Source organism: Phascolarctos cinereus, unplaced genomic scaffold (assembly GCF_003287225.1).
Source record: "Phascolarctos cinereus isolate Bilbo 61053 unplaced genomic scaffold, phaCin_HiC Scaffold_2;HRSCAF=192, whole genome shotgun sequence".
Classification (NCBI taxonomy): Eukaryota; Metazoa; Chordata; class Mammalia; order Diprotodontia; family Phascolarctidae; genus Phascolarctos; species Phascolarctos cinereus.
Window position 1 is genome coordinate 131,816,379 of NW_027555625.1, and position 24,936 is coordinate 131,841,314.

General features: G+C 37.2%; 1 protein-coding gene across 4 annotated transcripts in view; it reads left to right on the top strand.

Moving 5' to 3' along the window:
• The window catches only part of ADAM18 (ADAM metallopeptidase domain 18), a 138,627-nt gene that overhangs the window by 47,549 nt on the left and 66,142 nt on the right, over positions 1-24,936 (top strand). For all 4 annotated transcript variants that reach the window (XM_020985217.2, XM_020985219.2, XM_020985218.2 and 1 more), the window contains exons 10-12: positions 7,787-7,868; positions 10,903-11,039; positions 15,876-16,059. In XM_020985217.2, coding sequence (XP_020840876.1) covers positions 7,787-7,868; positions 10,903-11,039; positions 15,876-16,059 — 403 coding nt within the window. The remainder of the gene's footprint in view (positions 1-7,786; positions 7,869-10,902; positions 11,040-15,875; positions 16,060-24,936) is intronic.

The window sequence follows — 24,936 nt, forward strand, 5'->3', positions numbered from 1 at the left end:
CACACCATCATCATCAGTGCATGTGCTCTCACCATGACAAACTGATGAGGTCAAAGAAAAGTTTTATGAAGATCTGGAGACCCTCATCATCAATGTGCTTGGAAGAGGATAATCTTGTGATTCTGGGTCACTTTAATGCCAGAGTAGCCACAGATTGCCAGACATGACAGGAAGTTTTTGAGAGGAATGGAGTCAGAAATACCAACAGCAACATCTGTTGCTACTGAAGACTTGTGTATCTCCTGACCTTCTCATCACCAACATTGTCTTCCTTTGCACAGTAAAATTTTGTGGATGTACCCTTGCAGCAAACATTGGCATTTAATAGTCTATGTCATTGTAAGGAGAAGAGATAGATAGGGTGTGAGAATGATGAAGATCATGTGTGGCACAGAGTGCTGGAATGATTATAGATTTATCCTCTCTAAGCCAAACATTTGCATACAACAAAAGTGGTGTCTCCAAGCCAAGATGACTGTCAGAAGACTTAATGTCAAAAGATTAGAGTAGTTCTCCAAATGGGAACAGTTTGTTGCCAACCTGGAGGAAAAGTTGAGCCAACACATGGTTGGTTAACAGTGGAACAGAAAAGGAGTGGGCAGCTTTCAAAGATTTGTGGTGCTGTACACATTTCCTCATATGAGCCAGAAGACTCAAAACATCAAGATTGGCTTGACAGAAATGATGGGAAAATTCAGAAACTCCTAACTAAAAAACGAGAACTCTGTCAAGTTTACCAACAGGATAGTTTGTCCATCTCTTAAGAAGGCAATGCTTAACTCCATCAAAAGTAAAGTATAAGCACAGCTTAGAGAGATATGGGATTCTTGGCTCAGTGTGAAGGCAGATGAAATTTAGTTTTACACTGATAGTAACAATCCAAAGTGCATCTATGATGCCCTCTGAAGGTTATTTATGGACCAAAGACCTATGGTGCATCTCAGCTGCTCAGTGTTGATGGAACCACATTGATTAGTGATAAAAACATGGTTCTGGAGAGATGGGTTGAACATTTCCATAGGGTTCTCAACAGATAATCATCAATAAGTGATGAAGCCATTGAACGTATACCTTGGGTTGAAGTCAATCCCTTTCTAGCAAACTTTCAACTGAGGAAGAGGTTCGGACTGCCATTAGGTTCCTCTTGTGTGGCAAACTGTCTGGTACTGATTCTGTTCCAGCTTAGATTTACAAGGCAGAGGGTCCATTGCTCATATAAAAGCTGCCCGAAATCTTCTGGGTTATATGGCAAGAGGAGGTTATCCCTTAGAAGTTCAAGGATGCCTCCATTGTTCATCTCTATAAAGAAAAGGGAAACAAGTTTGTCTGTGACAAGCATAGGGAGCTGGGGGGCGGGTTCTTTGTCTTAGTTATTGTCAGTAAGGTTCTTGCCAGTCCTCCTTAATAGGCTGATTTTTCATCTGGAATATGGTCATCTACCCAAGAGCCAGTTTGGTTTCAGAAAGGGCCAAGGAATGGTAGATAGGGTGTTTGCTGCCTGACAATTGCAGGAGAAATGCCAGGAGCAGAAGAGAGGTCTGTCAATCTGACAAGGGCTTTGATACTGTTAATTGTGAGGATTTGTGGAAGATCATGCCAAAATTTGGTTGCCCAGAGAAGTTTATTGGTATTGTACACCAGTCTGTATGCCATGCTTGCATGGGTTCTGGGTAATGGACAATGCTCTCACATTTTCCCTGTCACCAGTGGAGTAAAGCAGGGTTGTATTTTTGTTCCCATGCTTTTTAGCACGATTTTTTCAACAATGTTGTGAGACACCTTCAAAGAAGGTGAAAATGGCATCAAGGTCAGCTACCACACTGATGGTAAATTATTTAATTTGAAAAAGCTAAGTCAATACTTAAGTGGAGGGAGAGTTGGTACATGACTTTTTGTTGGCAGATGATCGTGAATGCTGTAGATAAGTTCACTTACCTTGGTAGTATACTCTCCTGGGATGTACACATAGGTGATGAGGTTGATGCATCCATCGCCAGAGCTAGCTCAGTGTTTGGGAAGCTCCAAAAGAAACTGAGAAAGAAGAGGTATTTGACTGGCTGCCAGAGTGAAGGTCTGCAGTCATTGTGCTGACCTTATTGTTGTGTGCCTGTGAAACATGGACAGTATACCAGTGCCATGGCAGAAAACTGAATTGCTTCCATTTGAATTGTCTTAGGAAGATTTTGAAAATCACCAGGCAAGGATAAGGCACCAGACACTAAGATCCTTTCTTGAGTTTAACTGCCAAGTATTCAAACTCCACTTCAGAGAGCACAATTACAATGGGCTGGCCATGTTGTTTGAATGCCAAATATATGTTTTCCTTAAAGACCATTTTACAGAGAACTTGGAACAAGGCAGACACTCATATGGAGGTCAGAAGAAGTGATACAAAGACACTCTCAAGGTCTCTCTGAAGAACTTTGGACTCAATTGTGAGTCTTGAGAGACCCTGACATATAACCTCTGAGCATGGCATGCCCACATCAAAAAAGGCTCTATGCTCTATGAGCAAAGCAGAATTGCAGTAGTTCAAAAGAAATGTGAGATGTGCAAATTTAGAGACATCTCCACTCGAAATGTTCATATGGACCATTTGTGCCTGATCTGAGGTAGAGCCTTCTGGCCTGTATTAGTCTGATCAGTGAAAGCTGGACACACTGTACCTCGACCCTGACATAGTGATGTCAGCTTGGTCCTCTTCAGGCATGAAGGATAACAACCAGTATCCCCAATACCCTTGATTAGGATCTGTTATCAGTTTAATAAGTTAACATTAATTAGCTTTTGAAAGAGGGTAGTTGCAGAGAAGATATAGTGAGAATAAAAGTTTAAATACATTCCCCTGAACTGGGGGCATATTTTCTACCACCACTGTCTCAGTACATGAGGAGAATGGACTTGGACTTTAAGTGGTTGCCATAAATTATTTGCCATACAAGTTCACTTCTCAAGGGTGAGTGATGGATGATATCTTTCCCTTGGCTGCTTGGTTGAGTTATTGTTGGATTGGATCTTGCAGGTTGCTTCTCAAGTCTGTGTTGGTGTCTCAGCTCAGTTGTAGCAGCAACATGGACAGTGGATTTTTGTTCCTCTTACCTTTTCATGTGTTAGAAGGTCATTCCATATCCAAGATCTCATTTTACATATCTGCCTGCTTATTGGACATTTCCCACTGGGTGTCCCATAGACATCTCAAACCTGTCCAAAACAAAATCTTTTATTATCTTTTGCCCTTAAATTCACCCCACTTCTTGATGTCCCTGTTTCTTTCAAGGACACTGTCATCTTTCCAGTGTCTTAGATTCACAACCTTCGTGTCATTCTTGACTCCTCACATCAAAGCAGTTACCAAATCTTGTTTCTACATCCATAACATCTCTTGAATTTGTCCCCTTGTCTTAACTCACACAGCCAACATTCTAGTTCAGGCATTCATCATTTTTTACCTGGATTATTATAGTAACCTCTTAAATGATCTCCTTGCATCTAACTAGGCCTACTCTAATCTATTCTCCATAAACTGCTAACATAATTTTTGTAAAGCACCATGTCAATTAGCTGCCTACTTAATAAGCTTTAATAACTCTTTAGTGCCTTCAGAATCAAATATAAACTCTTATATTTGTCTTTTAAACCCTACTGCCTTTCCTACAATTCATCTCAACTAGATTGTATTTTTTGCTGTTCCTCACATGATACTTCATCTTCTGTCTCTGTTTGCACTCTCATACTTTGAATACATTTTCTCCTCCCCTCAGCCTCTTAGAATTCCTTGTTACCTTCAAAAGCCAGCTCAAGATCCACTTACTACATGAAGCCCTTCTCAATCCCCTCAGCTGCTAGTGCTAGAAGAGAAGGCTCTTCTCAAGTTAATTGGTATTTATTTTGACTACATTTTATGTGTACATTACTTATCTCACCTCAACACAGTGTAAGTTCCTTATTGTGGGGATTGTTTCATTTCAGGCTTTGTGTCCTGAGAACTTAGCAAAGTGGATTATTTATAATTTTTTTTAATCAATGACTATAGAACCAAAACAGTTGGGCTCTTAACATCTTGGTTCCTTTTGTGCTACACGAGGAACTAGAAATAGCACTAAAAACCAAAACAAGACAAGAAAAACTGCCTTGAAGACAGGAAGAACAATTGGACTAGGTCAGCAATACTAGAGGAAATGATTTTGAGGGAACTGAGGACTTATGCCTCTAGGTGTCTGAAAAATAAAGTGCTGAATGCCAGGAAAAAATCAGGCTTGATACATCCTGAAAAATGTGATTAAAAAGTGGTGGTCAATAACTACTGAACTGTATGCCTACTTTCTCATATACCATAAATATGAGAATTTCTCAATTCTATGAAATATTTACTAACGTATTAAGGATATCCTTGATGAAAACATGGGATTAGACAGGCATTTCTTAAGTGATATTCTATAGTGGATTACACCTTCATGATCACACACAGTTCCCAGCATTAGTATACACTTAATAAATGCTTATAAATTGATTTGGTTGAGAAGTGCAAAGTATATTCAATTTTATCATACTTACCATTTCCTAATTATTAAAACAGTATTTGTCTTGGCCAAGCAAAATGTATTCTTAAAATTTCTTCTAACAATGATTCTTCCATACATATCTTCAGAGCATATAGGATTTCTTGATTGATTATGACAACATACATATATCTTCATTTTCCATTGACTATCTTCTTTTGGACTTGTTTGCCAGGAACCTCATCATCCTGCAAGATTTCATCAGCCTTAGTACTCCCACCTCATCAGTACCCTCTATCTGTTCTGCCCATCTTCCCAGAGCTTCCATTTAAGAGGTCACCTAGGCCAGTCATTTCTTCATTTCACACACAGCTGTATTCCTTTGGACTTCTCGTCATAACCCAATGCTAGACCTCCCTTCCCCTCCTTTGTGTGTTGTCTCCCTCCAATAGATTGTAAGCTCTTTGAGACAGAGACTAACTTTCTTTTTTATATTTGTATCCTTAGTACTTGGCACAGTGCCTGGTATAGAGGAGGCACTTAATGAAGTTTTGTTGACTGATTGGATGACTGAACAATCTATCTATCTCTGTTAAGTGGGGCCTAAAACAGGAAGACGTAAGCTTGTCAAAGGTGTTTGACAGTACAGTGAAGGATGTCTAAGGCAGAGACCAAATAAAAAAGGGATTGCCTATAAATAGTAAAGGCTTCCAGTTGTTGTTGTTTGTGGATAACATTGTTCTGGTTCTGTTAAGAGTCAGAATTCTGTAGAACTGTGTAACCATGATCCATAACCACTCAGAAAAATTTAGCTTAATATCCCAAGCAAGGAAAACCAAGTGGATATAATTTGTATTGGGCAGCTAGGTGGCAAAGTGGATAGAGTGCTGGGCCTGAAGTCAGGAAGTTTAAATCTTCTTGAGTTTAAATCTGGCTTCATTCACTTACTAGCTGTATGACCTTGTGCAAGTCACTTAACCCTATTTGCCTCAGTTCCTCATCTATAAAATGAACTGGAGAAGAGAATGGCAAACCACTTTAGTCTCTTTGCCAAGAAAACCCCAAATGAGGTCATGAAGAGTCAGAAACAATGGGACAATAACATTCCTATTGTATAGACTTTAGGATGTGGTTAGTATTACATGTTAGATAATGGTAACATTATTGACATTGTATGATGATAACACATTTAATTAGTCCATCAGTATATACATACATACATACATACATACATACACACACACACCACACACACACACACACACATATATATATGTGTGTGTGTGTGTGTGTGTGTGTATGTATGTATGTATGTATGTATGTATATATATATATATATATATATATATATATATATATAAAATTTTGGAGATAAGTACTGCTGTTGAGTAGTGAGCTAAGTTTCAAATTGATTATGAGGAAAACAGGCTGGATTGCTTTTGGAAAATTTATACTACTGTCAGGGATTGCAAACTTTTTCCTATACCAAAAATCCATCTTTTGAATACAAATATATATTTGGTAATAGTATATTGCTGTAAATTTTGGAATATCACAGTCACTTGAAGAAGCAATATTATAGGTTGCCCATAGGCGATAGAAAGACATGGTAGGTGTAGGTGTGCTGTAGCATATAGTCAATGATAACTTGCACACCAGAAGTTGCATAAAAATTATTCAGGAGATGTGTAATTAGAAAAGGAGATAGATTGATCATGTAGCAGAAGTCAGCTATGGACATTTTTATTGCTGCATTGATGCTTGTGCCATGTAAAAAGAAGAAGGACTCAACATATTGGTTGGAGGCCATAGACAAAAGTTGTACAAAATAGGAAGATGTGGATTTGTTTTATTCTGTGCATTAAAGAGTACCCACATTGCTGAGATCACAGAGCCATAGAAGAAGAAAAAAATCTTTAGGGCAAGTAGAATCCTTCCCTGAAAAACTGAAAAAAAAATTTTTTTTAGATTTAAGTAATAAACAAAATGTAGACTTATAAGGCAAATTAGGTAGATCAAGGAAAGTCTAGTGACATCAGATGATATTTTAGTTCAGCCACGAAGTCAACAAACAGCACCTGCTGTATGTAGAGCACTGTGGTAGGTGCACACAGAAAAAAGTTTAGATAAGACATAGTCCTTGCCTTCAAAGAGGTTGTAATTTAGTAGGAATACATCTGCAACTATATCTAAAACATATATAGAAATAGTGATACACCTACATGCAAAGGATCTATGATTTTATCACTGTGGAAATTCCCTCAAATCCCACAGATTGCAACCTATGACTAAGTAAGTCACACCTAAGGAGTTGTCTAAGGTGACTTGCTTATCATCAGATAGCTGGAAATTGTTGGGATTTGAAATCAGGTCTTTGTTACTCCAGCCCAACATTCTACATTCTCTCCACTACACCACAATAATCACAATGTTAATAAGGAAAAGAGCATAAGAAAGGTGCAAAGTTCTTTGTAAGGTATGAGGAGTGAATTGGATAAAGGTCATTAACATGGTGCAATAGCTCACATGTCAGAAGAAAAGAGTTCAAGTCCTGTCTTTGACGCTTAATACCTGTGTGACCTTGGGCAAGTCAGTTGACTTAGTTTCCGGGTCTGTAAAAATGAGGGGATTGGAGTAGATATTCTTTGAGCTTCTCTCCAGCTCTAGAGCCATGATCCTGTGACCTGCTGGGAAGAGGGGGTCAGGGAAGTTTCTTAGAAGAGATAGTATTTGAATTAAGTTTTTATACAGTGGGTAGGAATTCAACAAGTAGAGTTGTAGCAGAATGAGGAGGACATTCTGGGCATAGGGAAAATTTGAGGAAAAGCATTAGTGGGAAGCACAAAATGGATATGAGGATTGGGAAACAGAACAGTTTGTTAGATGCATAGAATGCCTAGAGAGGGGGTTAGCACAAATATAAGGCTAAAAAGTTGAAGCATTCACATACTTTGGAGGGTCTTGAATGTCAAACTAAGGAATTTGAACTTCATTAGGTAGAGGAAGTTGTTAAAGGATTTTGAGTAGAGGAGTGACATGCCCATAAATCTAAAAGGAGTAAACTGGAACCTTAGAATAAAAAGTGCACCTATAGGTGCATTGAATATTTTAAACATTCTATTTTAGCCAATCTAAACAAGATATTGAGTGAATATAAAGTTGTTAGAATTTCAGTGATACTTAAAATTTAACCTTTAAGGTATGTAGTTCTCTCTAGAGGAATAGTAATTATTTTTAGAAAAAAAATTAAGTTGGAAACCCTGTGAAAAATGGATTTTATGCTTAAGTTATAGGAACCATCCTAACTATATTGGCGCAACATTTCCTGGAAAAATATGTAATAAAAGCTATTCTGCAGGAATTGCTATGGTATGTAATTGTTATAAATCTTGTCAATATTCATATATATGTGTGTTTATGTTGTATATATTGATTATACTTACAATCAACTTTTATAAACATAATAAATACAGTATATCTTTTCATGCTGTATTTCACAGATCTTTATTGTCTATATTGTTATTTTTAGGCAGTCTTTTTAAACTTTAGAGAATTAAGAATATCACAGTCTCACAGAAGAAATTACTGTGTTTTGATTTTGTGATCATGCTATCTTTTAAAAGATGATTTCAGTCTTAGGGGTCAAATCTTCATCTTTATGTACAGCAATACTAATTATTTTTAGTTTATACCCAAGTTTAGTTTTTACATTAGTCATTAGAAGTTATGGATGATATTTTTTTACATTTATTTAAAAAATTACTATATAATTGAGTTTCAGTTAGTGGATAAACATTTTTAAGTGCCAAGCACTATGCTAAGTGCTGGAGGTACAAAAAGAGACGAAAGACAGTTCCTACCCTTAAGGGGCTCACAATCCAATATTCTCTTTCCTCTGTATAGGAAGGAGGGAGACTATTAGAAGGTTCAAAATAATTCCTATAGATGTCAGATCAGTTGCTTTGGGGATGAGACTGAATGCTCTTTCTGCCTTATCCCACCAGAATACTGTATTTGTCATACACTTTGTCCTCATAGTTAGGAAAAGTTTTTAGATGTTTTAGGGGAAATTGCTTTCTACACAGTTTATGTATTTGATACAGGTTGTTCCTCCAAGGCAGAATGTTGCTTAGAAGGTACTTTCATTATTTTTCCTTTGTAGTAACCTGTACTAAGAAGATGCATGATTATTAAATGCCTCAACATTACCAGAGATTGTGAGAGGATGTATGCTGTGTCTTTCAGTCAAACAGCTCAATGAACAATTATTAAATGTGTCATTTGCAGGGCATTATACTAGGTGGGATGGTACAGAGACTAAAATAAAACAGTTGTAGAGGCTGTTAGGGGCTACTACAGCTTTTGAGCAGAGAAGGTGAGGGTCAGATTATTTTGAAAGTTGTGTCTAGAGAAGGGGAGATGTTGAATCAGGGAGACCAATTAGGAGGTTATTTTAGTAATACAGACAAGAGGACTTGTGGGAAATATATGAAAGCATTCTGAAGGTTGAATCTGTAAGACTTGGCAACTATTGGATATGGACTGTGAGGGGACAAGTAAGAGTCAAGGATAATACTGAAGTTATAAACTTGAGAGAGTGGTCAGTGGGCCCCTCAACAAAAATGGAACTAAAGAGGAGGGGTTTGTTTAGGGAAGGAAAATGGTTCTATTTTGAACATGTTAAATTTGAGATGCCAGAAGGATATTCAAGAAGTGATGTGGAACTGAAGTTTAAGAGTTAGCTTAGGGCTGGATAAATAGGTCTTGGAGTTAGTCACTGATAATTGAACTTGTGGGACCTCATGAACTCACCAATGGAGAGGGTATAAAGAGAGAAAAAGATCCAGGATTAGCTCTGGGGTACACCCAGACTAAGGAAATGGGAGTTGGTTGACAATGCTGTAAAGGGGACTGAAAAAGCAACCATATAGAAAAGAGGAGAACCAGAAAAGAGCCTGAATTCGCAGTAGCCAGGAAAGGAGATAATGTAACATATCTAGGAAGTTTATAGTTACAGTGTCAAAAGGTATAAAGAGATAAGGGAGGATGTCTCCTAAGAAAAGGCTGTCAAATTAAATAGCCAAAAAATTATTAGTAATGAATGAAAGCAGTGTCTTTGAAGTGTGGAGAGAAACCAGATTGCAGGGAGTTGAGAAGTGAATGGGTTGTAATTGTAGAGGTAGCATTGAAAGAGAGGAGAAATATAGGATGATAGCTGGAGGAGATGCTGTGGTCAAAAGAAATGTTTTTTTTTAAATTATGGGTAAATTTTGGAATAAAAGAGAATATGGATGTTGAAGTGGGTTTTGAGGTTTGGAATAATAGAGGTGTGGTAGAGTAGGAGATGAAGGATTCTAGCATGAGAGAGTGGCATAATGAGCTTAGGCCAGACAAGGTTAGGGAGGGACTGGAATAGAGAGGGCCTAGTTGAGATTAGCTAATTTATACTGCACCCAACTGGTCCAACTGTGGCTTTCTCCAGTAGCATTCAGGAACATGAGAGTAGGAACATAGTAAGCAGATGGTTGAGTTGAACACAGGGTGAAAATTGCCAGGGATTGAATGGTGGTAGGACATAGGGCAAGGAATTTAAGTGCAAAAGACAATTTATAGTTGAATTGGATTAGCTGTAAGGTTAAGATTTTGAAGGGAAGTAATTGTGAGGCAGAGTAGAAGTGAAGGACTGGGAGAACAAGGAAGGACACAGTGAGGATGAATAAGTTTAGGAGGAGTGAAACATAGGGAGACATACAAGAAATAGAAGGTTAAGATCAGGGCAGATTTCCAAGATCATGAGGTTGTAACTGAGCTCTAAGGTGCTATGGTATATCATTTCTATGAGCAGTTGCAAAGGAGTGAAGACAGATAGGGGAGTTGAGGTGGATGAACTTAGAAGCCAACATATTCAGAAGGACATCAGTGTGTATATTGAAGTTCTTAATTTAGGACAGGGGTTGGAGTGAAGAAGAAGGCTGTGAGTTGGGTCTTGAGGTCCTGAGAAAGGAGGGAAAATAATATGACAGATGACTATTTAGAACTTCCTGATCTTTGACTTTCAGGATTCTTATTAATTGACCACTTATTAAACACCTGCTATGTGCTAGGCATTGTTCTATGTGCTACAAAATGTGTGCTGTGTGATACAAAAATACATTAATGATTTAATACATTGTTGTCTCATTCATATTTCCTAATCTTACCATTAGCATGAATAAAAAAGTTTTGTAGTTTTTTCCATATGGTTTTCTTAAAAGTATTTATAGCAGAAAAAGAAAAGTGGATAAACTGTGACTACAGATTCTTGACAGGAGCATACAGATTTGATTATTCTAATTCTTCTCTCTATAGTTGATTAAGGTTCTCAGATAATTTTTAAAATCTGTGTTTTTTTTTTTAAATTTAGTATCCAAAAGCAGTTACATTGGAGACATTTTCAGTTATTATGGTACAGTTGCTTGGACTTAATCTGGGACTGACTTATGATGACCTCAACATGTGTCATTGTTTAAGAGCTACCTGCATAATGAACCCTGAAGCAGTGTAAGATATTTTCTCTATTTTCTATCTTTTTTTGGGGGGGGTTGTTTTTGTAATATTCTAAGATCTATAATCTGTTGAAATCCAGCAAGATGTAAAGGGAAGTGTACAAGGAGGGAGGTCAATATGTTTTAAGGTTCATTTAGAGTTAATTTCTTGGTTGAAAGTGATTCACTTTCTTAGGTATTCACGGCAAAAGTTTGAGGTACTAAATCGTTACTGAGTACCTACCTAATGCCCAGAATAAGTTAATTCACTTCCCAAATATAGTGATAGCCCTAAAGGGAAAGGATTATTTAGTAGGAAGTAGGAAGGAGTTGGGCAGTGAGGTATGGATTAATGAGGTGAGAGGTCTAGTATGGAAGGCATTGAAAAAGAGAAAGTGGCTCAGTAGTGGTGAAGAAAAATACAGAAATTTGGGCGGGATGTTTATCCTCCTATCCCCATTCCTGTTGCTTCCCCCTTTGATCCTCTTTAGCAATACTTACAGAAAGTAAGTAAAAGGTACCATCTAGGAATGCTTTAGGGCTATTAAAAGGGCTATTGTTCTTGGCTACTTAATGGTCCATAAATGGTAAAAGGAATGAGTATCCTTATATGCATCTCCTAAGAGTCCTAATTCAGTAGTCTTCTGCTGCTTAGAGGAAGGCATTAATTCTGTTCTGGATCTAGTGATTCCAGTTAGACTCCCCATTAGAATTAGAATTAGAACCCCCCCCCCCCACCGAAAATTGGGGCAAAGTGGGCTAGGATTAAAATGTAGTGTATGACACAAGCTGGGGGGAAAAGATCATAATAATTTGGGTAAGAACTATATTTTTCGTCCCTCCCTACTTCTTTTCTATCTCTGACACTAGCCTTTCCCCTTACTGGGCAAGAGAATCCAGAGAAAATGGGTAAAATTATTGTCTGGGAATGCTCTAGGACCATTTTTTTCCCCTAGAAAAGCATCAGAAATTAGACATAGCCTAGTACTGAATGACATTACAAAAAATGAAATTGGTTATAAATAGATAAGAAAAGACTCACAGTTGATGTGGGAGTCATTCATTCACGAATCAGCAGTCTATGTACAGTTTAGATCACTCATTTAGAAGCAATGTGAGAATTACTAAAAAGTTAGAAAAGAATGGTAATGGAAAAAATATGTGGTGTACAATTGAAACAACTCAATCCTGACCTATTTAAACAAAGAAATGATAGTGAAAATTGGGTAATGGACGACAGGAATGACATTGATGCTAATTGCAATATTATGCAGAAGATTAATCAATATAGATCTATTGCCATAACAAGAAGACTAAAAATGGCTTGGTCAGCAAAGACTAGGGTTACTAAGTGGAGAAAGATAGCAGTCAAAGGTAATACTTGTTTAAAATATAAATTCATTTTTTAAATCTTATAAAGAAGGATAATAGATAATAATCCATGAACAGTGTCACATCATAAAGCAGAGAGAGGCAGTGGAGGGTAAAACTAGTTTAAAGAAAACTTCACAAAAGGTCAAACTAAGCAAAGTCTTCCTGAGGGCATTTAAGGATTTAAATGGAAGGACAACAAACAGAAAAAAAATGGAAAAGTCTGGAAAAATTTTTTTATGGCAAACTATTTCTAATCAAGTACTGTAGATCCATCATGCTTGGACTTTATGTTAGTCTTGAATGTGTTTTTGGAGAGGTAGAAATATTACTAAAGAGAACAACAGTAGGAAAAGCTGCCAGATTGGACCAAAAATATACATAGAGAAGATCTATCTTGAAGATGCTACTGTTGGGAGAGAATTAAGGGACTGAGTCAAAAGGTATTAGGAGAAGGGGAAGATACCAAAATTGTGGAAAAAAATTGGACCTCAATACTGAGAAAAGGTGATTGAGAGTATCCGTGACTGCTGACTTGCGTGTCTATTTTCTCATCTGTATAAAACCTTTGAGAACTCTACATGCTCAATGAGGTCAACCTCAATGAAGATATTAATAAGGAATAGGTAGACTTTTAAAAACAACATCCTACCATTTAATTGCTTGAAAGAACACAAGATTCTGTGATGTTTGTTATATTTGTTGATTATGAAAAAGCATTTGTTCAGTAGAACATAACACCACCTCAGAGCCTTTCTTCCAACTGGGTTATTTCCAACTATGTGTCAGAATTATTTAAGGTTCCTTAAAGAATATAACAGCCAGAAATGACTTTGTTCAGTGACCTAGTGATCATAATACCTCGTTGAGGCATAAAACATTATGCTCTCTGAGAGTGTCCACTACTGTGATGGTGGAGATCCAAGGCAAAATTCATGTTGGAGAGAAATTCCCTGTGGATGGTAAAGTCCTTCAGATACTTCTGTTTTCATATCACATTATGCTGGTTGCATCAAGTCCTAAAACACTGCTGGACCTCCTGGAAGAGATCTGAGCAAAAATTCAAAAGAGTTCTTAATATAAACGAATTAATGAAATCAGTTTTTAAGTTTGTTGCCAAGAGTATGACATGCAGTTGGATGGCTAACTTGTCCATTTATATATTTATATATATATTTATATATATGTATATATATAAATATATATATATATATATATATATATATATATATATATATATATATATATATATATATATATATATATATATATATATATATATATATATATATATATATATATATATATATATATATATATATATATATATATATATATATATATATATATACATACATATACAAATATATACAGACATATGTCATATATGTTATAGAAGACAACCAGTAAAAATGGACAATGAGTTGGGCCAGGAATTAAGCAATTTGAGGAGACTAGGCTGGATTGCCTTCAGGAAACTGCTATGTTCCCTTAATGACCACATCTCCCAGAAACAAAGGATCACCTTTTTAATACAAATACAAATATTCTACTGGTATGGCTTTGTGACAATGACACATGGAACATAATACTTCAAAGAATTGACAAATGAATATTCATGGGGCAATGGGGAGTTGTAGAGTGTGTGAGCAGACTGCAACATATAACAGATGAGTAACTTCAAAGAAGAAAAGGAGCAAAAGCTGTCATCAAGGAGATATATGATTAGAAAAGAAGATTGGGTGATCATGTAGCAGTTGTGAGGAATAGTAGGTGGACAGCATGAGTGCTCCATGGTATCCTTGTGATGTCTGGAGAAAGTGAGGAGGCCTCTATTCATAGTTGGCTAGAAAGGGCATGCATGGATGGATTGTAAAATGCATTATTGTAGGGAGTATATAAATTAATGGCTCAGAAGATCACCTTTGCACTTTGAGTACTTCCCCTCTCATGTAGTTAACCTACATTAACCTCTTTAGCTGAGGACTGGATGATTTCAATGCTTTTCCTCCCCCACAAACCCAGTTTAGGGGGTGGTTATGTAGGGGGTTAAACTAGGTCCCTGTGAAGAAGGAAGTGACAGAAGCCACTTCACCCAAAGTTCAAAATACAGGCTTCTTTCTGTAGCAGGGTATGGTGTAGGCAGCATGGAGGTTGAGTCCTGTTTTCTTCACTCAGCCTTTCGTGTTACTGCAGAAGGCTTTACAGCATGGGGATGTTTTCCGTCTTTTTCCTTTGTTGCTGCAATTTTCATTACTGTGTATCTTGGTACATTACTTATTGATTGCATTTTGTAGGATGTAGAAGTTATTGTAAGAGAGTTAGCTTCCTCTGTTATCTTACTGGTCTTGTGTGAGCAGCAGTAATTTTATCATCTTTCTGCAAAGAAGAATATTCAAACAAAAAAAGAGCAAGCCCCTATGGCACCTGGCACTCAATGCTTTATGCATAGCAGACATTTAAGAAATTTTTGAGTTTAATTTAGCCATTCTGCACTTTTATACTTGTACTTTGCTTATTCACTTCATGCTTGTCTGTCAAAATATGATCGTTTGTGTGTGTGTCTTTGTATTCGACCCAGGATTTCATTGGTATTGGAACTTCCTGGTGAGGAATCTCACTTTGTTAATGCAGAGAAGAAAGTGCTGTGAAACTTAGAGTTTTAGTTACTTGGGGCACTGATAGGTTAAGTGACTTGGCTAGGGTAACAGCCAGTAAGTTCCAGATGTGGGATCATATTGTTACTATAACTATGTCACCTTAGACAGGCTGTTTAACCTCTCTAGGTCCCTGGTTTCCCCATCTATAAAATAAAGGGTTGAACAAGTATATAAATGATTTTAGCTTTAAGAGGCTATGATTTTGTGATTTCACTGTCATAATAGCACACATACAGAAAGAACTTTGCTGTATTGGCTATGAAATGTCTATATTTCTGAATTAAAGGACATCTTTCATCCTGGAATTTTGAAGGTAATATCACACATGGCCAGATATTAAAGGTGGGAAGACATGGTTGTAATGAATATAATTTTTTCTTGGCATTACTAAAGCCTATACAAATGAAAGATTAATTAAATGAGAATATGTTAAATATTTAAATATGATTAAAACTAAAATTTGATTGTAGATCAAAAGATTTAGGTGTTTTAGGAGAAAAATATAGGGCATTAAGATGTCTGTTTTGTATCACCATAGGTAGACAAAGCAGAAAATAGATCTGTCCTTTACAAATAAAGATGAATGACAACCTTATACTCTAATGATTTAGTAATGTGATGTATTTCCTAAGAAATTTCTTGGAGAAGTTTGAAGCAAAATTGAATTTGACATTAACATGTCTTTCCATGAGTTTATTTTTCTTCCTCTCTATGGAAGATGTTACTGTAAGCATTCTCATATATCACAGACATTTTTCAGGTATGGTTTTTTTGTGAAGATAATTATATTTGCTTGCCTGAGGAATATAATTTAATTTTAGGCATTCCAGTGGTGTAAAGGTTTTTAGCAGCTGCAGTCTGAATGACTTTAAACATTTCATTTCAAAGAGTGGGGTTGAATGTCTTCAAAATCATCCATATATGAACCCAATTTACAAAGAAGATGCAGTATGTGGAGATGGTTTCGTGGAAGGTGATGAAGAGTGTGATTGTGGTTCAAAAGAGGTTAGTAGTAAATATAGGATACCTGGTGAAAGGATTTATATTTGTGTTTCTCATATGTACATGTAATAGATGAAATGAGTTGGGGTGTAAAAATTGAAGTGTACTTAAGAAATAAGAATATACTCACATCTAATACCAAAAACCTTGGTGAATTCTGGTTAGATGAGAGACTTAAATCTTTTAAAAAGGAATTATAAAAAAGATGGAACAGAAAAGAAATTACATATGACAGTTGGGTGGGGGAGATGACTTTTTTCTTATTCAACGTATAGATGGAATTATTGAGGGATAAGAGAGATGTGCTCACCTACATTGAGATAAAATATTTCTGTAGATAAAAAAATAATTACAAGAAAATAACAAATTGTGATAAATATTTATGGCAAATATGACATAAAATTCTGATATTTGAAAATAGAAGGAATTGTTAAATATTTACAAAAATAACAATTTATAGTAGATAACTGGTTAAAGGATATGAAAATACTCTTCAGAAATGGAAAGAAATTGTTTATAATCATGTGAAAAATGCTTAATCTGCTTAAAACTATGAAATATTACCTCATCCCCACCAAATTGGAAAAAAATAATTACGAGCAATGCTAGTGGTGGTGTAGAGAAATAGTTTTATTCATTCATTGCTGGTGGGATTGCAAATTATAATTTTTTTGGAGAGTAATCAGACATTATATGGTAAAAATTACATTCTCTTGGATACAGCAATTCCATTATAGGAAATGCAACCTGAAAGTTTATCTTGAGCAAAATAAAAAAGCTAAGTTTTCAAAGATATTGATAGTAGCATCATCTGTAATTATGGCCATGTTATACCACAGTCAGGAGTCAGAGGAGTTCAGTGTGTTCAATTTTCCCCCAGTCTTTTCTTACTTGTGTGATCCTGGGCAAGTCACTTCACTTCTTGGAGCTTCAGGGTCCACATCTGTAAAATGAGGGGGTTGGACTTGATAGCTTTAGCCAAAGGTTCCTTTCACCTCTGAATCTATGTTCCTATGAATCTGTGATTCTAAGTGATGGACTATTATAATGCATTAAGATGGACAAGTATGAGGAATATGAAAAATGCATTTATGAAATAATGCAAAATGAAAGAGAAAGTACCAAAGTCTTTGGTGTTAAGGACTTTTTTTCTGTGTCTTTAGTAGCACCATAGGTTGTTGAGGAAGTGGTGGCTTTAGTACCTGCAGAAGCACCTGTGAGGTTGTGTTTCCACAAGGGTTACTTTCTGGGATGCAAGGACTGGGCTAGAAGCAGGACTTATGGTCTAGAAGACACTGTAGTTGCCAGGGCTCTTGGCTTACAAGCTCATCTTGGCATTTGATCAGTGTTTGGTAGTGTTGATGTTGAAGAATGTGGTCTCCATAGAGAATTACTCCCCTTAATGATGGTCGTGGATTCCAGACTAGAAATGGCTATTGGACTAGGTGGGTACAGCTGTTTCCAGGGCTCTTGGGGTCAAAGTCCAGGACTGTTTCCATTGAGGTCTGAAGGGAGTTGGTAGTTTAGGTGGTGGTGGTGATTTCACTCACTTGGCCTATGTCACCTTCTGTCTTTTTCCACAGGGTGCTTTGTGAGGGAGACTAGAAGATAGAAGTATTATATAGTCATATTGGTGGGAGGAAAGGGAGATGGGACTACAGATACCTCAGTCCTGTATCCTGCAAAGCTACAGGCATAAGGAATTTCTGTTGTGTAAGTATAATGCCTCTAGGTCAACAAACAAAACCCTTTTTACCTCAGTCACACCTAAGGGCATTTTGATCATCCTCAAGTTTAATCAGTCAGTAAAAAATTAAGTAGTCTTGTTGGGAAAAAAGTGTAGAATGGAAAGTTCATTCAGTGTATATTTGAGTATAGTGATAGAAAACTGTATTTCATGTAGCTTGTGAAATATTGTAAGGGTCAGATAGTAAGGGCTTTAAAAGTTAAACAAAGACTTTTGTATTGATCATTGAGATAATAGAGAGCCATTGGAGTTTATTGAGTAGGCAGAGTGACATGGTTAGACTTACACTTTAGGATAGACAGTCAATCAATAAACATTCATTTAATTTCTGTTATGTGTCAGGCACTGTTTTGATGAGGTTTAGAGATGCTGGGACCTCAAAATCACAACACGTGGCTCTGCCAGAAAGAATTCAACCCAAACCTTCTTTCAGCCAAAGACAAGGTTTATTAGAACATTCGTCATATTGGGCAGACTCTTAAGGAGTCTGAATATTAGTAAGCCATTGGCTAGATTATAAGAATTAGAGCCTGTGGCTAGATTTTTAAGAATTCGAGCATCGTAATGGAGATGAGATGGACCTTATTACAGAAAGACTATGGGAAGGATCTAGGAGTGGCGAAGTAATCTATGAGGTAATAGAACTCCAGGGGTGGCCAAGGGAGAATGAAGCCTAGATAGGAGTAAAGGTGGGAAGTGGTCGGGGGACATAGGGAGGGCTAGGCTAGGTTAAGGGTAACAGATGAAAGGCCAGTTGATGGGATTGTAGCCTCAGGGGAACACCAGAGATTTGGCCTTGTGGGAAAGTCCAGGGTTTTTCCTTTTTGGGGTCTAGATCCCATTCTTATCAGTACCAAGCACTGGGGATACAATGACAGGCGAAAGACAGTCCGTGTTCTTAAGGTCCAAATGCAGGAAACAACATGCAAGCAACATATAGATGTTATATACAGGATAAATTGGAAATGATAGAGAGATGACACTCAAATTAAGAGAGAGCAGGAAAAACTTCTTGTGGAAGGGATTTTGGAACTTGAAGGAAGCTAGGAAAGGTTGGAGGTTCCAGGCATGATGGAAAACCAGAAAAAAAAATACTGGATATAACAATACTGGAAAGTTAGAGGGCAGGTTATAAAGGGCTTTGAAGGCTAGAGGATTTTATAGTGGATCCTGAAGGTGATAGGATGCTACTAGAGTTTATTGAGTAGTGGAGACTGACATGATAAGACCTGCATTTAAGGAAAATCACTGTGACAGTAGAGTGGAGGATGGATTGGAGTGAGGGTGGAGAGAACGGTGGCAGGAAGACCAACCAGCACAATACCACAGTAGTCTAGGCATGAGGTGATGAGGATCTGTACCAGGATAATGGCAGTGCAGTGGAGAGAAGGAGACATATATGAGTGGAATTATGAAGGTAAAATCGACAGACCTTGGCAACAGATTGGATATGAGGGGTGACAGTGAGGAGTTGAGGATAACACCTACATTGTGAACCTTCCCTTTACAGTAATATGGAATTTAGAAAGGGGAGGGGATGCAGTGGGTAGAGCACTGGCCCTGGAGTCAGGAGAACCTGAATTCAAATGTGACCTAAGACATGTAACACTCACTTAGCTGTGTGACTCTGGGCAAGTCACTTAACCCCAACTGCCTCACCAAAAAAAAAAATACTACCGTGGCTTGCGTGTAGTAGTCACTTAAAAAAAAAGTTTGTTGAAATTGATTTTTGGCCTCAGATACTTGACACTTAGTAGCTGTGTGACTCCGAGGCGATCACTTAACCCCGTTGTCTAGCTAGCAAGCAAGCAAACAAACAAACAAAAACACATACCAAAAAAAACCTTCTAAAAAAACAGAAAAAGGAGAAGTTTGGAGGAATGATAATGAGTTCAGTTTGGGGTATGTTAAGCTTATGATGTCTGTGGGACATTTGGTTTGAAATATCTGATAGGCAATTGGAAATGTGAGGCTGTAGGTTTACAGAGAGGTTAGGGATCGACAAGTAGATTTGGGACTCATCAGCTTTGAAATGATACATTTCATGGGAGCTGATGAGATAACCAAGGTAAATAATATAGAGGGGGAAGAGAAGAGAACCAGGACACCCAGGGTTAATATAGGTGTGACTTTGATGGAGATTCAACAATGATGAGTGGTCGGGTAGGTAGGTAGGAGAAAGAGCAGAAAGTAGTGTGTCAAAAACCTAGAGAAGAGAGTGATTGACAGTGTCAAAGGCTACAGAAAGGTCAAGAAAGATGAGAATTAAGAAAAGGACGTTATATTTGCCAAGTTCATTAGTAAATTAGAAAGATCATTTTCAGTTGAATGATAAAGTTGGAAGTCAGATTATAGAGAGTTAAGAGACTGAGGAAATGAAGTGGAAGCACCTCAAGGAATTTAGTCAAAAAATGAAGGAGAGAAATGGGGTAATAACTAACAGGGATAGATGGATAAAATGAGGATTTTTCTGAGAATGTAGGAGACATGGCCATGTCTGTTGGCAGTAGGAAAGCAGCCAATAGACAGGGAGAGACTGAAAATAAGTGATAAAGTGGGGATGTTAGTGGAGGCAATCTTCTGGGAAAGAAGAGATGGAATGGGATCACTTGTGCAAGCAGAGGTATTTTCCTTGGCAAGGAGAAGGGTTACCTCATTGTGTAAGAGAGCGTGAAGAAGGAGAGTGGCAGAAAGCATCTGTAGGATGTGTGCCGAAGGGGAGGGGAGAAGAGGTAACCCTCAAATAATCACTTTGGCAGCTGTATAGAGAATGGATGGGGGAGAATGGGGAGGGAGACTTGAAGCAGGGACGCCATTTAGAAAGCTGTTATAATAGTGTAGGGGAGAGAGGAGAGGGCCTGACTCAGGGTAGTGGCTGTGTGGGTAGAGAAAAGGGGACAAATATAGTGGAGGTAGAAGTGATAAGATTTGACAACTGATTGGATATATGAGATGAGTGAAAGTGAGGAGGTGAGGAAGACAGTGAGGCTATTAGTCTGGGTGTCTGGCATGATGATCATCTCTTTGACAGCAATAGGAAAGTTTGGAAGAATAGAAGTTTTGAGATAATGGGAGTCATTTGCATAGATATGATAATGAGAGTTGAGGAGATTACCAAGTGAGACAGTAGAAGGAGAAAGGAGAAGAAGGCTCAGGACAGAGCCTTGTGGTACATCCATAGTTAGTGGGTAGAACTGGATAAAGACCCAGCAAAGGAGACAGACAATGAATCATCAAATAGGAGAACCAAAAAAGTAGTGTAATAAAATTCCAGATAAGATTTGATAATAGTCTCATATATTAATAGAGTGGTTAAGAAGAATAAAGATTAAGAAAAGGCCATTGGTAATTGATAGACCTTTGGTAACTTTAGAGAGAGCTGTTTCAGTTGAATTTTGAGACTATAAAACAGATGGCAGAAGGTTTATTAAAAAGTGAGTGAAGAGGAAGTGGAGTATAGACAACTTTTTTCAAGGAGTTTAGCTGAGAAAGGAGTAGGGCCAAGCAAAGCTTTAAAAAAAATTTTTTTTAAGGGTGGAGGAGACACATGGATATTTTTGTAGACAGTAGGGATGCAACAAATAGAGGAAGAGATTGAAGATTTGAGTGAGGTTGAAAGTATAATTTTCTTGAGAATTTGGAGGGGATGAGAACAGGGGTACATGTTGGGAACCTTGCTTTGGCAAGGAAAAGGGTCACCTTTTTATGTGAGACAAGGATGAAAGAGGAGATAGTGAGAGGAAGATGTGTTAGTGTTTTGAGATGGAGGAGTAAAGGAAGAAGAGAAAGTTCTCAGAGAACGGCTTTAATTTTTTTGTTGAACTATGAGGCAAGGTCCTCAGCTGAGGTGGGTAGAATAGGGGGTGCAGTGGGAGAGCTGAGTAGAGGACTTTTGAAATAGTTTCTATGATGACTAGGATAGATGATTGATTTGGCAGAAGTAGAATTACAGACATCCTTTTAGTGAAAGTATAAGAAAGTTATATTAACCTTAAAAGAAAATGGAAATCTATATGATTTCAAACAAGTGAGCAAAGAAAAATGTTAATGAATGGATACAGTATTAATATAATTCTCATCTATGACCTCAAGACTCAGGAAGAACAACTATTCTTTGCAATTTCTGAATTGTCTGAAGTTGTTGAACAGTGTCATATCATGCATACAATTGTTGGAGGACCGAGATTATATGGATGATTCCTTTTTTTTTTTTTTTGGCAGTTGAGGTTAAATGACTTGCCCAGGTCGCACAGCTAGTGAGTGTCAGGTGTTTGGTCTGATGCCGGATTTGAACTCAGGTCCTCCTGACTTCAAGGCCAGTGCTCTATCCATTGCTCTACCTAGCTGCCCCTATATGGCTGATTCTTAGAGGGGAATTTAAAATGTATTTTGGTTTCTCTCAGTGCTAATTGAAGAGGCATTTTATTTTTAAAAAGAGAAAATGTTTGTTGATATATATATGTGTGGGGTTAAGTGACACAGCTAGTAAGTGTCAAGTGTTTGGTCTGAAGCTGGATTTGAACTCAGGTCATCCGGACTTCAGAGACGGTGCTCTATCAACTGTGCCACTTAGCTGCCCCCGTGTGTATTTTTGTAAGAGTAGTTAGGTTTTATTTTTCAGACTAGGGCATTTAAAGTATGAAAAATTACAAACTACAGTGCTGCAGAAGGATATAGCTGGTGAAGAATAACAAATTCTGATACTTTAGCAAGATTTTATGTCATTTTAGAGATTTAATTTTTGAACACTTTCTAATGCCTTAAAAATTTTATAATGCCAGTGAAACCAGTTTTATTTGTCCATGCTTGCTCTCTTTTATCCTGAGGAGCCAGAAAATCAAGTGCCCCTGTTATAAGCAGAATAAGGCTTAATTATTCTTTGATGCTAATGCTCTAGGTTCCCATGAAATAAAGCCTTTGGTAAATGGAAAATATTATTATCTTAGAATCTTCGGAAATATTACACATTTACCTATGTATGTAGAGAGCAGCTAGGAAGTGTAGTAGAGTCAGGAAGACTTGAGTTCAAATCCACCCTCAGACTGTGTGAGCCTGGGCAAGTAACTTAACCCTGTTTGCCTTAGTTTCCTCATCTGTAAAATGAGATGGAGAAGGAAATGGCAAACCACTCCAGTATCTTTGCTAAGAAAATCCCAAATGGAGTTTGTCATGCCTAACAAAGAGTCAGGCATGAATGAAATGACTAAACAACAATAATTAGAAGTATGCAGACTGCAAATTAATGATTAGATGGACAAAACATTTTTCTGATTGTCCTATTACCTTTTTGCATTTTGAATGAAAGATCATTTCATACCCATAGGTTTTCATGAAGATATCTAATCTACTGCTAAATAATTGCAGAGCTTACCCTGAGGAAATAAAGTGACTGATAATATTTTTTATCACTTGTTGTCCTCAAGTGTTTGTTCCCTGACTTGTTATGAATTGGAATATTATTTAGAATATGAAGTTGTTATAGAAAAGATTTAACAAGAAAATAGATTAGTTGTGTGGAGCTCTACATGTGAATTTTAGTTGTATGATAAAGAAATGATTTTTAATGTTAGTTATATGTAGAATTTTGTTCAAAGTGAAACATTAAGAAGATATAGAAAAAAAGTAATTGCCACTGTGATTCATGCTTATTAAATGGTGAGCCGAGGGGTTCATTTAGTTCAACCTTCTCCTTTTAAAGATGAGGAATCTGAATCTCAGAAAGTTAAGTTACTTGCCCAAGGTCATATAGCTAAGTAGAGCAAGGATTTGAATTTGAATTCAGGTCCTCAGACTCCAAATCTAGGTGTTGTAGTAGATGGGGTTTTGACCTTGGATTTGGGAAGACCTGGTTTCAAAGCCTACCTCTGAAATTTGGGCAAGTCACTTAACTGAGGGGAGCCTCATTTTCTTCATCTGTAAAATGGGAGGTTGGACTAGTTGGTTGTTGTCCTTTGTTCTCCAAGAGGACCAAAGTGACATCACTATGTTAAAGTCACTGTGGCTGATTAGACCAATGTGAGCTCAGAATGCTTTACCACAGATTGGGCACAAATAGTTCATGTGAACATTTGGGGTGGATTCTCTAAATTTGTATATCTCCTGTTTCTTTTGAGCTCCTTCAATTCTGCTTTGCTCATAGAGCACAACACCTTCTCTAATGAGGGCACATCATGCTGGGCAGTCCTGTACCAGTGTCTCTCATGTCATACAATCAGTTCCAAAGTTCTTAAAAGAAATCTTGAGAGTGACCTTGTATCACTTCTTCTGACCACTATGTGAGCTCTTACCCTGTGTGAATTCTCCATAAAATAGTGTTTTAGGTAAGTGTACAAGCTATGTGGCCAGCCTATCATAGTTGTGCTCTCTGCAGTAGAGTTCTCTAGTTAGCTTTTAAGGTCCCTTCCAACTCTAAATCTAAAGTACTATAATCTATCATGTGCTTCCTCTTCTGGTGACAATGACAACTTGATAGGTTTTACAGTAAGTGACCATTAGCCAAAATTTTTGAATTAATGAGGGGTACTCTTTTTTGATAATGTCAATCCTACCCATTAACATTTAATGACCAGAGCAAAAATGGAAGCCATATGCTAACCTGAGTGTGCCTAGAGACCAGAAAATTGTCCTAGTTCTTAACAGAGTCATAATTGTATTCCTTCTTCTCTGACTTTTCTCATTCCTGGAATAATTCAACAATTCACATTCATTTTAATCCTTGATCTTGCCTGCCTACTCCTCTGTATCCCAGGTTGAACCTGACTTTTATTTCTATTGACTCTTTGGGCATGAGGTTTTGTTTTGCTGTCTCATGACTCCATTGTCCAACTTCATGCTTTGTACTTCTCTTGATTCCTGAGCTCACCCTACTTGTCAGTGCTTTCTTAGGCAATGAGACTCTTCATATCTCACAAATAAACTGAGAAGTATGTGGATACAAATTTATAGGGAGTCTCCTGTGGTCATCTATTATGCTAGTTATCCAGAAATAGTAGATAATATTTTGAATGTCCTGGACAAATCAAAAAGTGGTGATTGTGACAGTAAAGGTGATTCTCTGGAAAACAAGAATACAACTTGAGGAAAACTGTTTCAGTCTTTTATTTACTTATTAATTTCACAGAATCTCGGAGGTG